This window comes from Astatotilapia calliptera, chromosome 17 (assembly GCF_964374335.1).
Source record: "Astatotilapia calliptera chromosome 17, fAstCal68.1, whole genome shotgun sequence".
In the NCBI taxonomy this organism is placed as follows: Eukaryota; Metazoa; Chordata; class Actinopteri; order Cichliformes; family Cichlidae; genus Astatotilapia; species Astatotilapia calliptera.
In genome coordinates this window covers 36,590,941-36,602,994 of record NC_137438.1, presented here as the reverse complement: position 1 = coordinate 36,602,994, position 12,054 = coordinate 36,590,941, and the positions used below count along the sequence as shown (strand labels likewise).

The window sequence follows — 12,054 nt, the reverse complement described above, 5'->3', positions numbered from 1 at the left end:
CACACGCGCGCGCGCGCAGCGGATAACTGTTTTTAAGATACGCTGCAAAGAGCCCGACAGTGGTTTTGAAGTAGTCATCCATCCTCCTTTAGTTGCAGTTTTACATCAGCTTGCCCGGGTGGCCGTCGCACAACAGAGTGGCACGCATTCCTTTTTAGGTGTTTAACTGTGTCACGCTCACTCATACACTTCTGTGTGAGTGTTTGCTGCAGATGAAGGGCACAGGGCTCATTGTGTCTGTGCGTGCTATCTCGTGTTCCTGCACAGACATGGGTGAAGGTTTTGTGTGTTGTCTTTACTAAGTGCTTTTAAAAAAGGTTAAGTAGTTCTCTTTTTTTTTAAGGTGAAGCCCCAGACTCTGCATTCTCAGTCAGGGTGTGTTTTTAGAGGAAGAGGCCATGTTATTCTTTGTTCTTCTTGATGTTTCCACAGACCTTAGACAGTTGAGGTTATCATCACACATAAACACACACAGTGCCTTTAGCTACCTTTAGCTGCTATTTTACCAACTGTAATACGATACAGCAACATGTGTTCATGTTCAAACATTGTAGGTAAACCTACACCCCCTCAGAGGAAAAATATTGATCACTTTTTACTAACTTACTGTAATCATCACATAGTGCTGCACATGTTCTTGTGTCACTGTTGTGTTACTGGCTTTGTCGACATGCTGGTAGCCGGGTTTCGGGACGTTCACGTGTTTGAATGTTTCCACTGTTTTTTTCCTGCTGTAAATTTCACCTGTTCTTCACACAGCGTTGCATTTCACAGCGTGACGTAAATCTGCCACAGTCGCTTTTGTCCAAAGGCGGCAGTGCGTGAGTTGTTGCCTATTGTGCGAGGTGGTGGGAGAGGTGTTTTTGAAGTGGGCAAGTAGGATGTCGTTATTGTCGGCAAATTGGTCGGTAGCGAATGTAACCGCGGAGCATGAAGGCATCTCGCGTGCAGCGCTGTTGTTGTGCTGATGGGAACAAAGATTCAGACGCACTCCGTCACCGTACTTTTGATTTTTTTTTTTCCATAATTTATTGCTTTTCTTAATGAAAAGACGCAATTAATCTGCACATACAAAAGAAGCAAAAAGTATAAAAAGAATCACAAAAAATGCACTAATTACACGTTCACGTGAGTAAAGAGCATACACGCATGCTGATGAGGCTTGGCTGTGAGCTGCAGGTCTAATGCAGTGTCTCTCTCTCACGGTGTCTCTCTCCCAGGACGGGTGGAGTCTGGTGGACTCCAGCGGAGCTCTGCGGCTCCCTCTCTATACCGCCTGGCTGGAGCTCAATAAGAAGGAGGTAACCTCTGACCTCTAGCTTAGTCCCCAACTGGGCTTTTTTTCCCCCTTCGCCTGGGTCTCATTTAGTCCTCGCTCTGCTTCTAGTACAGTCCACTGGACTAACTCTGTCACTTGGCTCTGGTCTAGTCTCCACTGTAGAAAATGCTGTCGTAGATGGTGTGGTTTTGGTTTGTTGTTTGGCTGTTGAAGGCTTTGACCTGGCTTTTCTGTTAGACTTCTTTATGAAGTCATGCATCACTTTTAAGGCCGTTTTTTTTCTTCTTCTAATATTTAGTTAAATCGTAACATTTTTACATGTTTGCTAGCGGTCTGCTTCTTCACTGCTTTTGTGGACACTTGCTTCTTTGCATGATATTACCGCAACGTGCCAATAACAATGTGTCACTGGTAGAAGGGATGATTATTACGTCATCCCTGTGTTTGTCCATAAACACAAGGGGGACCCATGAGTCATAACATTGCTCCACAGTGTTCTTCCAACACTCTATAAATAAGTTAGCTAATGCGTATGTCATGCATCAGTTTGTGAAGACTTGAACTGAACATTGAGGCCATCGGCACCTTGTTTTTTAAAAATTGGATGTCAAAAAAGGGATAGATCTGAAGAAAATGAGGGCATTGCATCCACAGACACTAGTGACTTCTCAGTCACAAGGTAGTTACCCCATAAAGCGTGTATACAGCATTTAATGAGGTCATAAATCTGGTGAGAAGTTGGGTCATTTTCTTATAAAACACAGGAGGCCAAGCTGAAGGTTGTCATGGTGGAAGAGGACAGCTCAGGCTAGATAGAAAGTTAGAGAGGCGATGGATGGTGGCTATATTGGACGAATGATGTTGAAGATGGAGCTGCCAGGCAGAAGGAAAAGAGGAAGACCAAAGAGAATATTCATGTAGTGAAGGAAGGACGTGCAGAGTGTAGGTGTGACATAAGAGGATGCTATGGACAAGGTAAAATACAGGGAGATGATCCACTCGACCTCTAACTGTCTAGTTAGACTTTCAGTGCATTTTTTTGAAGCAGTTGCCATTTCCTGACTATTTGAATGAGTTCTGCTTGTGTCATTTTTCAGACCTGGAAACTTTATTTACTAGAAAACTTAAATCTCAAGGGATGAAAAATTAAGGCAAGACTAAAGTACCAAATATTTTTCTTCCTCGAGTGGCCACTTGGCTCCAAAATACTAAAAAAATGATCAACACGCACACCCAGGTCCAAAACATTTTCATTTCATAAAATACAGGAACTTATAAACATAAGGGCTTACAAACAAAATCTATACCTGTTTAGGTTTTGTTGAAGCTTCAAATTAGGAGCTTGTTTTCTTTGTAGGGTGATCGCTATGCTGCCTAAAGGCTTCATATCCACTAATTCAAGTCACTGAAGGCTGTCTTCTTAAAAGACTTTTGATGGAATTATCTGACAAATAGTGTGCCTTCAGTTTGTACTTCAGTTTAGGTGAGTGCATTCTTGCATTTTATTAGTATAATACTTAGGTTGAACTAGAAATCATCTCTGTTTTGAACCCACACAGTTTGTGGCTAAAGCTAGCTAACCTTGATTAGCGTTAGCTGGTATTTTAGTACTCGTGTAAATATGCTAACACCAAGCTCCAAAAACCCCAACATGGGTTTAAAGTTAAGTTTTCAAACCACATTGAGGCTAAAGTTGAAGCTTCAACATGTGGATTTTAGAAACTGGTGGTTGACATCGTCATGGGAATGGCCATCTTTAAAATACAATCTATGCTTCTGCAGCTGTAAACTCACATGGTACAGTTGATGCGTACGCTCATGTCTTTCCATGGTTCAGTCTAGCTTTATGTATTGAGCCTCTTTTCTTCTTTTCTCAAAACAATATTTAGCACAAGTTGGTGGTATAAAAATACTCAAGTGAGTAAATAAAGTCAATGTCAGGGTTTTTTTTTAGGAGTTCAATTTTATGTGTAACATCTGATTAAAAGGTTTTTGCTTTGTAGTTTTGGTAGGCACTAACATTGTCATGATATTCAGTTTTATGATTAATACTCAGAAACATACTGCCCAGGGCTAAGGGAGTCTCCTCATGCAGCACTTGTATCTTTTTCTGCTCCACTGCTCCGCCTGCCTGGAGAGTCTGCTACTTACAAATACCTAAACAGTGCATAAGCAGAAAGGACACAGTTACAGTGCTGTTGCTCATCATCTGTCAGTTCTCATTGCCTTCCTGTATAAGCATTCACTCAGGTGAAATAAACACGCTCGAGTCTAGGCAGGCAGGCAGACAAACAGGTGGGTAGACACCCACTGAGCAGTGGCTGTGTTTTCCTTGGCAACATCAGAGTGGCAGGTCTAAACTTTAAGCTTAGGCTCTGGTAATAATAACAGATGATAAATATCATCATGAGCTTGCACGCTTCTGTTTAGATTGTCATCTAACTTCAAATGCTATCATTAATCACCTGTTGTGTCGCTCAAAGATTTGCCCTCAGAATGAAATAGTAGTGAGAAGTTAGATGAATGCAGTACATTTGCAATTTATTGGGTCGGGTTTGTTTTGTGCAGAGTTAGCGGTCAGTAGGAACAGTGGATTGTGTGTTTTGGACTGTGGAGATACAGTAACTACACCTTTCTGTCTTATGTCTGCTTTTTTTGCACCTTCTCCAATTTTTGACATTCCTTCCTAACTCTGCTGCGATGTGAAATATTGTGTGTGTGTGTGTGTGGGTGTTACTAAGGGGAGGAAATTTCACACACCTCACCTAGCATGACCTAAACCTCTTATTAACTGTGCAAAAGACAGTGATTCAGTGGAATTTTTTGTGGGGAGGTGGGCATAAAAGTAGAAAGAGAGAAAGAGAAAATCCACACAGTTTATAGCTGCTCTGCCCTCCCTGCAGTAAAATATTCTCCTCCTCCTGTCTTGCCTCTTGGCCTCCTCATTCTTCTCCCTGCATCTCTTTATCTCTTCTGTGATCCCTGTCAGATCCGGCTTTTATTGCACCATTAGGTTTTTTTCCTGCAAAACATTAGCATCAACCCTGATGATCCTTAATCGCTTTATGCTGTGAGCTCTGCGAGGCCCTTTAAATAACAATTAGATGGTCACTGTGCAGCAGTAGCTCCTACCTCAGAGGCCAGACTCAGACCTCTGTGTCACATGATCATAATTAGCCAAAGTCTAGTTGAAGATGCAACAAAAAATAGGATTTTTACTAATTGCATATGTACATGTATATACCAGGCAGAGTCCTAAAGTTGTGTATGTAAGTAAGTAATGTAAAAGAAGAGCAAAAGTTTATTGTTATTAATTAAGCAAAAGAAGACAAAGAGCCAAAGCCTGCCTATGAACTGTGCTTCCACCAAGGTCAACTTTAAAAAATAAAAAAGTGATCAAAAGGATTCTCCTTTTGCCCATCCTCCATCCTCCACCAGAAATTTCACGATTCCTAGTTGTAGTAGTTTTGCATTAGCTTGCTGACAAAGAGGCAGACAAAAGGCGCCTATGACATACCTCAAGCATTACAACAAGCAGATAAAACACATCATTCGGAAGGTAATGCCATTGATGTCAGCATACCGGCTGTTTGACTTTGCCAACTAGGGGGAAGGAATTTTCTCGAGAGGGTCCAAACAGGATAAAGTTACTCTTGCGTCCGCTTATGTGTCGTCTGCATGTTGGTTGTGCCTCTTGAAAGCCTCGAGCCAACAATGGCTGCTGTCCGTCTGTTACACTGACAGATAGATCGAAGCCGTGAGACGATGGGGATGGCAGTAACATATATTCTTGAACATGGTACATTGTAGCCTCGTGTAAAGTGTGTGTGTGTTCACACTTCTAGGTTTACACAGCCACAGGGCAGGTGAGGTAATGTGGACATGATAGAGTTTGTTGCTGCCAGAGGGAAGGTGGGATACGCGAGCCCGTGTGTGACATGATCGAAAATCACTTCACTTCACTCACATACACAAACACCAGAGTTGGTTTTGGTTCTGTGCCCGTCTTTATTTTGGCTCCAGCCTTTTCCCTGATTAAAACCATTCTTTTGCGGCTACTTTATGAAAATAAAAACACGCTTGGTCCTATTTTGTAGTTTGCACAGTTTAACCGCAAGCACCAAAAACCATCAAGGGCACATTTTCAGGCATCCATTTTCATCCAGTCATCAGAGTAACAATGGCGTTTCCTCAGGCGACTGCAAATAAAATAAAAGACTGTGCGCTCTCCTTCCTTTATGATCCCAGTGAATTATGTGGACGTTTGCAGCGCTGCTCGCCGCTTCCTGCATCGCTCCCGCACGCACGAGCTCGCCACTCGCTCACTCAATGTGCACGCCTGTAAACGCATTCTGCAGACATCCTTTCCATACTCCCCGAGCACATCCGTGAACAAGGACATAATCACCACTTCTGTCCTGCCCACTCGACACACACACACACACACACACACACACACACACACACACACACGCACACGCACACGCACACACACACACACACACACACACACTTTCAGGTTGCTTGTTGCTCATTGTGACAGTGTTTAAGGTGTTTTCTGGGTCAGTCATTGAGCTACATGTAACAGTCTGTGCAGCATTGCTCTTTATCCTGGCCGCGGGGCTGACTAAGTTATCATGTCGGCTTTGACAGACAGGCACGTAATAATGGAGTTGTCAGTGTGTGCGTCTGTGTTGGTGGGAGGAAAACGGTGTGTGGGCTTGAAAGTGTCCCCCTCAGACACACACAGTGTACACTTTTTCTGCATTTTTGCCTAAGCTAGAACTTGTGTGTATCCGTGCGTGTGCTTGCGCAACGCGGGTTTTCGGCCAATCACCTCATGCCCTCCGCCCTCCTCGTCTTTGTGGTAAGCTGTGGGGATCAAGTGCGTTGCCATGGCTGCAGCAAGCCTATCACCCCTGGAGACGACACCTTAGAGAGAGGGAATCCTCAACGGCCCGAGTCAGGCGGAAGGTAAATGAGAGCCTCTCATGGGGCCCCTCAAAGCGAGGGCCAAGTGCACTTTAAAAGAAGGGGTCAGAGAGAAGCCTGAAGCAGCTCATGTTTGAAGCTAACAGGCACACTTAGTGTTCAGTTATAGACATGGCAACATTTACAGCAATTTAAATGGGAATTCATAAAAACAAAAGTAGTAGCAGCACAAACTGATTTTGCATTTGCGTAAACTCTAAAACTTTGACAGATGGCAGACTTCGGCGCAACTAGTAGACTAGTTTTGATCAGATGTTGGGCTGTTTATGCCATACAGACATGACAACTCTGCCAGTAGGGATCCACAGATACATCCATAGACACGGTAAAAGATAGATGTAACTTCTGGATCTGAAAAGTGAATACACAAAAGATGTAAACTGTCCGTTAGTTTACTGGACAACAGTGCTGAGCAGAAGGTGGGGACAGAAGTGTGTGTGTGTGTGTGTTATTGGAGGGGTGGGTGCCACATATAGCGGCCCAGGGCAGACTCCAGTAAGGACTCCGCCCTTCAGTGCACGGTGAGCTATAGTGGGGCCTAAACTGCATTCTCTTAATGACTTTTATAGAAGACTTCATATTGAATGCAATCCTAATTACATTTTTTTAAATTTATGGTCAATCCAAGGACAGGGTTAAAGTCTTTAAAATCTTTAGCCAATGAGCGTGCAGCTTCGCAGTCAGATCCACACCCTCGTCATCACATTCAGTATCCAATCACCAAAGATGGCTACGGAGACCAAAACGGTTGATTAAACATTTTAATTCCATTTTCGACATCTGGTGCTTGAGCGTGGGAGTTTATGGTGAGGGGCTGACTTGTGGGGCCTTTGTCAGCCCTGAGTCTGCTGCTTCTGGGGCAATCAGCGAAGTCTCAAGTCTTATTCAGCAGAATATAGGAAAATATGTTTATTTAAAGGAATTTCTGGTGATCCGGAAACATTCTTGTTGCTCAAAGCTCTGTTAACAAAAACTGATGTTTTTGATATCTCTGGGATACATGACCAACGTTCGTTCACTCTTTCTGCTTGGCCTCGTTTAAACCTTAAACTCTGAACTATGCTTACACATCACACACACAGAATGCATCGCTGACCCATATCTTTAGCTCGTGATCAGCTTTACATGAATTAGCAGAGTCTTAGTTTTAGCTGCAAGTATGCATTACACAGTGACAAAAACATTCACGTATTAAAGCACGTCCACTTGTGTGTGTGTCGATGTTTCTTTATGCTCTCAGTATCTCTCTCTCACACACACACAAACACACAGGCTCCAAGTAAATGTAGTGTACATTATACCATGTGAGTTTACTGTGTGATCAGCACCTGTAACAGCTGCAAGAGTCCGGGTTTCGGTTCTTCTTCTTCTTCTCCTTCTTCTCCTTCTTCTTCTTCTCCTTCTTCTTCTTCTCCCAGCTTTGTTGTTTTTTCCCTGCTTTTATTTCACCATCCACTGAAATCTAAAGAGATGCTGATAAGACGTTAATCAGAGCAGCTGCAGGTCAAGAACCTTCTGTTTCACCCTTTAAAGGCTTTTCTCCAGCACTGCTCCCATGCTTGCTCATATTTACATTGTTTAATCATTAGTTTCATTTTTTTAAATCTCATTTTATCTAAAGTGCTCGAGGAAAGAAAGCGGATCATTTCTACTTCTCCTTCCTTGTTTTTATTTTTTATTTTTGATCAAATCTGAATGCGATCAACTCTAGATTTTATAAAGGTGCAGCTCTAAAAATGTAAAAATACATAATGTGTGTATGTGGATCATTTAAACCTAGGTCTGTTTAGCTTCTTCTAACACTGTGCTAACACTTTCTGTAGCGGGGATGTCAAACTCATTTCTCATCATAGAGCCACATAGAGCCCACTTTGATCTTAAGTGGGCCGGACCAGTGAAACTTCCCCTTGTGTCAATGTAAAGATTTTTAATGACACATTTGATCCTTGAAATATCTCAGTATAAGAAAAAGAAGTGCAGTATAATCAGTGAAAAAAACCCTGCTATTTAATTGTTTCTCTATTCCTTAATTGGTGTGAAATGAATGGCCATGGTGGAGTAAGAAAAGTTGTAAAATATAGTTAAAAGCCCCAAATTTATCTCTTCCTTCATATTTTCCAAATTTGTCCAGTGGGCCGGATTGGAGTTTTCACCTGGCTAATTCTGGCCCCCATGCCTTTATGTTTGACAACCCTGTTCTACAGCTTAGAAAGCCACATGTTGCTCTTATTTTCCTCTGGAGTCCAGTGGTGCCCCTAATCACAAATGGCCCACAGGGGACATTTTTGTGCATATTTCACAGCGGGGTTAAGCAGTAAAGGTCCTCGTTATTATCAGGGTCAAATCAGCCACGAGCCTGTCAAGCACATACTTTGTGTCTTAACTCCTTCATCTGAGTGGTGCTATGAAGCAGGTTTCCCAAAGTGCAGCGTCTCATCACGGGCTGCCGACATGTCCGCTCAGGAGGAACAGTCCAACTTACGTAACTTACTAATGACGTTGACACTTGAAGATTTTCAGCGATAAAGCATCGCGCTCAGCCAGCAAGAGGTTCATATTTGGAGTTTGTGGGGTGTCACCTGCCTACAGTGAGCTTAGTGAGCCTGGGTTTTGTTCAGACGGTGAGGAACAAAAGCAGGACCCACGATTTCAGTCACTAATTTTCCTCTTGGTCTTACATTTTTGTGATTCGGGTTTTAGACTCGGCTCAAGCTGTTTGAGCCAAACCACCTAATTATTTGGGAGGGGAGAATTTAATCACGTGGTAGCATCCACCTGGTCTGTTGTCACTCAGAGGCTCAAATTTAGAAACCTGAAGGCAATAGCCTTCTTTTAAAGTCAACGAACTGAAGTGACGGTCAGATTTGACAAGATTATTTAGCTGGTTTTCATGGGAAAAGTAGCCTCAAAGACCAGAAGAGTTTGTTGCAGCAGGCTGTGAACGTGTTTATTTTGCTGTTAAATTGGCCAGATCCAAGCGGCCAATTAAGGAACTGCTGTCTCCATTTTTTAGCACATGTGCTCGTTTTTCATGTTCATTTTTCAAACGTTAAAGTTGCTGCTTGTTGTGTGGAGAAAAGGAAAGTAAAACCTGTTAAGACACGTCCTTGGACTCTGGAGAATTTTGATGTCATTTTCACTGTTTGTTCATATCGATTCACTCTATGAATCCTAGACGGGCAAAAATGAGAGAATTCATCCATGATGCCTTGCTCAACCATGCCCGATAAGGCCTCGTGCTTTCTGTCTGTACTCAGCTGTTTATCTGTCTGTGTCTCTATGTGTATGTGTGCACGACGTTTCCACCTAAAGCCTGTACAAATGAGATTACATGTGAAAGAGAAAGAAAACAGCAGCGGTGTCAGACGTGCCATGCTTCCTGTTTTTCTTATTGAAAGTGTGAAAGTGTGTTTTGTAGAATCTGTGGAAATGGGGCATTTTGAAGGGAGTGGCCGTGATCAAAAAACCCTCCCTGTGGGTTAGAGTTATGCCTGGACCGGAGCCCACCTGAGCCAAAATAGAAGACAGTGCAGCCCTGTGCTGCTCAGTTTTTGCCCGTCTGCCATTTTCTCTTTTGTCTCTTTTCTCTGGACTTCCTTTTTTTTGTCCTTTGCCATTTTCCCCCCTCTGTGTTCTTCTTTTGTTTCCTGTATCAGCCCCACCAGTATCTCATTACTCTACACCGATTAATGTAGCAGAGAATACACACACACATTTTCTTTCTATCTGTGTCTCCTCATCTCTTCTATTGCATTAATTTTTCATCTTAAAATAATGCAGAGTCATACGTAACCATAAAGCCTTCACTCAGGTTCATTAAATATACTAAACTAGACACGTAAACCCTGATATCACAGTGTTGAGAATAAATACTTGATCCCTGCTCTCAGAGTTTTGAGGGGGTGTTTTGCTCTCCTTCAGTTCCCCGGATGTTTCAGGCGCTTCGGTGTAGTTTCTCTGATTTCCACCCCTATTGCTAAGTGGTTAGAAAGCCTCTCTTGCTATTGTTCAGCCTGTCAGCCTTATGTAAACTTTATATAAACACAGCGCCACGATCAGATCTCAGAGCTTCAGTGCCGCCGTCTTTATGCACTGCAGAAATATACCATAACCCTAGTAGAGATAGCAGAGTGACATAACTTATGACTCCATCTGCTGTAAGGCACTCAACGCAAGACAAGAAGATACGAGTGCTTCATTTGTAAAGAATTTGAAATAAATCTCAGCTTTAACCATGAATGCACTTCCTTTTTTTCCCTGGTGGAAACTCTTTTGGGTTTTAACTCTGCTCCTGTTCCAAAGCTGCTATTGTTAGGGAAATGCTCCATTGAACTTTGCTCTCAGGTTCGATATTAGAAACTCGAAAGCGATTTTGTGGCCTGATTTTCTAAGCCGAGCCACATTTTCTCAGATCAGCATTCGTCGGCCACGGGCCTTGATGGAAGAATTAGGCTACTTTGTAATCATTAGGTGCGAGCTAATACACAATGGGCTTTTTTGTCATCTTAAGCCCAGAGAGGCCTGAGCGCCGCCGCTAAAGTCAGCTAGACGTTGTTTGTGTAGCGCTGACCCGCGCTGATCGCGCTGCCGCCCCTGCCAGATTTCTAACATTGTGTGAAAAGAAACAAAGAAAGAAATCGAGCATTAAACGTTTTAACCAAATTCAGTCAGCTGAGGCAATTTACTGTAACAAAGCACACTCACGCAGGGAATAAGATACAGTTAGTGGGATTTCTCAAATCCCCACTATCATTCTTAAATGCCGATGAATGACCGTGATCTGTTTCATTCTGTGTTTCAGCCTAAAATGGTGAGCGTGGGGAACCCTTTTGGACCGTCCGGAGAAAAAGTGGCTATGGTCGCCATTGACGATTGTGACATATCCATGGCGATCCGCTTCGGAAAGCAGATCGGGAACTACTCCTGCGCCGCGCAGGGTACCCAGATTGGACAGAAGAAGTAAGAGGGAACCTCTTTCACCAACTTTCTTTTCTTTCTTTTCTCTCTGGACCTCTTCCCACACACATTCACTCAAACTAGTCAGACTAATGAGGGAATGTGTTGCGCCTCGGGGGCTTCGCCTTCATTACAGCAGATTACACAACTCACATTCTGCCATCTTCTCCCGCTTTTATCTCCTAATCTCCGTGCTCATCCGTGTGGTCTCTCTGCTGTCAGACAACCAAAAGCTCATCTCAGCGCAGGCTTTACAGGATTAACTGTGTGTTTATTACACACTCATCAATTTATATTTTTACAGTGTGCCTTTTCTTTTGGAAAGCTTGCATGCTGAGGCCCATTTACTTTGTAGAGGGTGGGGACTGAAAGGAAGCGAGAGAGAAAGCTTCAAAGGGGAGCTAATGAGCTTACATACTTTCAGGAACTTGTTGCACCGGTCACAGACGCTGAGAGGCGTTTTGAGGATGCTTTAATTTGATCACGCTGGAATAATTAGACCGCTGCGTCTTATGTGGTGGAAAGTGGCGAGAGCCTGAGAGGTTTCACTTTCGAAGCTGTCTTGACAGAATCCAGAGTGTGGCTTAAGCTGCAGAGTGAGTCCTGTTGAGGCAGAAAAACATGACTCCACTGACACAACTGTAGAGTGCTGGGTGGGATTTCCCAACAATATTTCTTGCTGTAAATTTCAGGAGTATCTGGGAAAAAACCCCAACAAATTTATGAAAAAGAAACCTTTGGGATTTAAAGACTAGTTTAATATATCCTACAAGTCTGTATTGACACTGGAGTCTCTGTACTGGATATCTTTTCACAAATATCCATAA

At 43.0% G+C, this 12,054-nt stretch overlaps 1 protein-coding gene across 5 annotated transcripts in view; it reads left to right on the top strand.

Moving 5' to 3' along the window:
* celsr1a (cadherin EGF LAG seven-pass G-type receptor 1a) overlaps window positions 1-12,054 on the top strand; it is a 96,223-nt gene that overhangs the window by 54,105 nt on the left and 30,064 nt on the right. For all 5 annotated transcript variants that reach the window (XM_080291965.1, XM_080291967.1, XM_080291966.1 and 2 more), the window contains exon 7: window positions 11,073-11,230. In XM_080291965.1, the coding sequence (XP_080148091.1) occupies window positions 11,073-11,230 (158 nt within the window). The remainder of the gene's footprint in view (window positions 1-11,072; window positions 11,231-12,054) is intronic.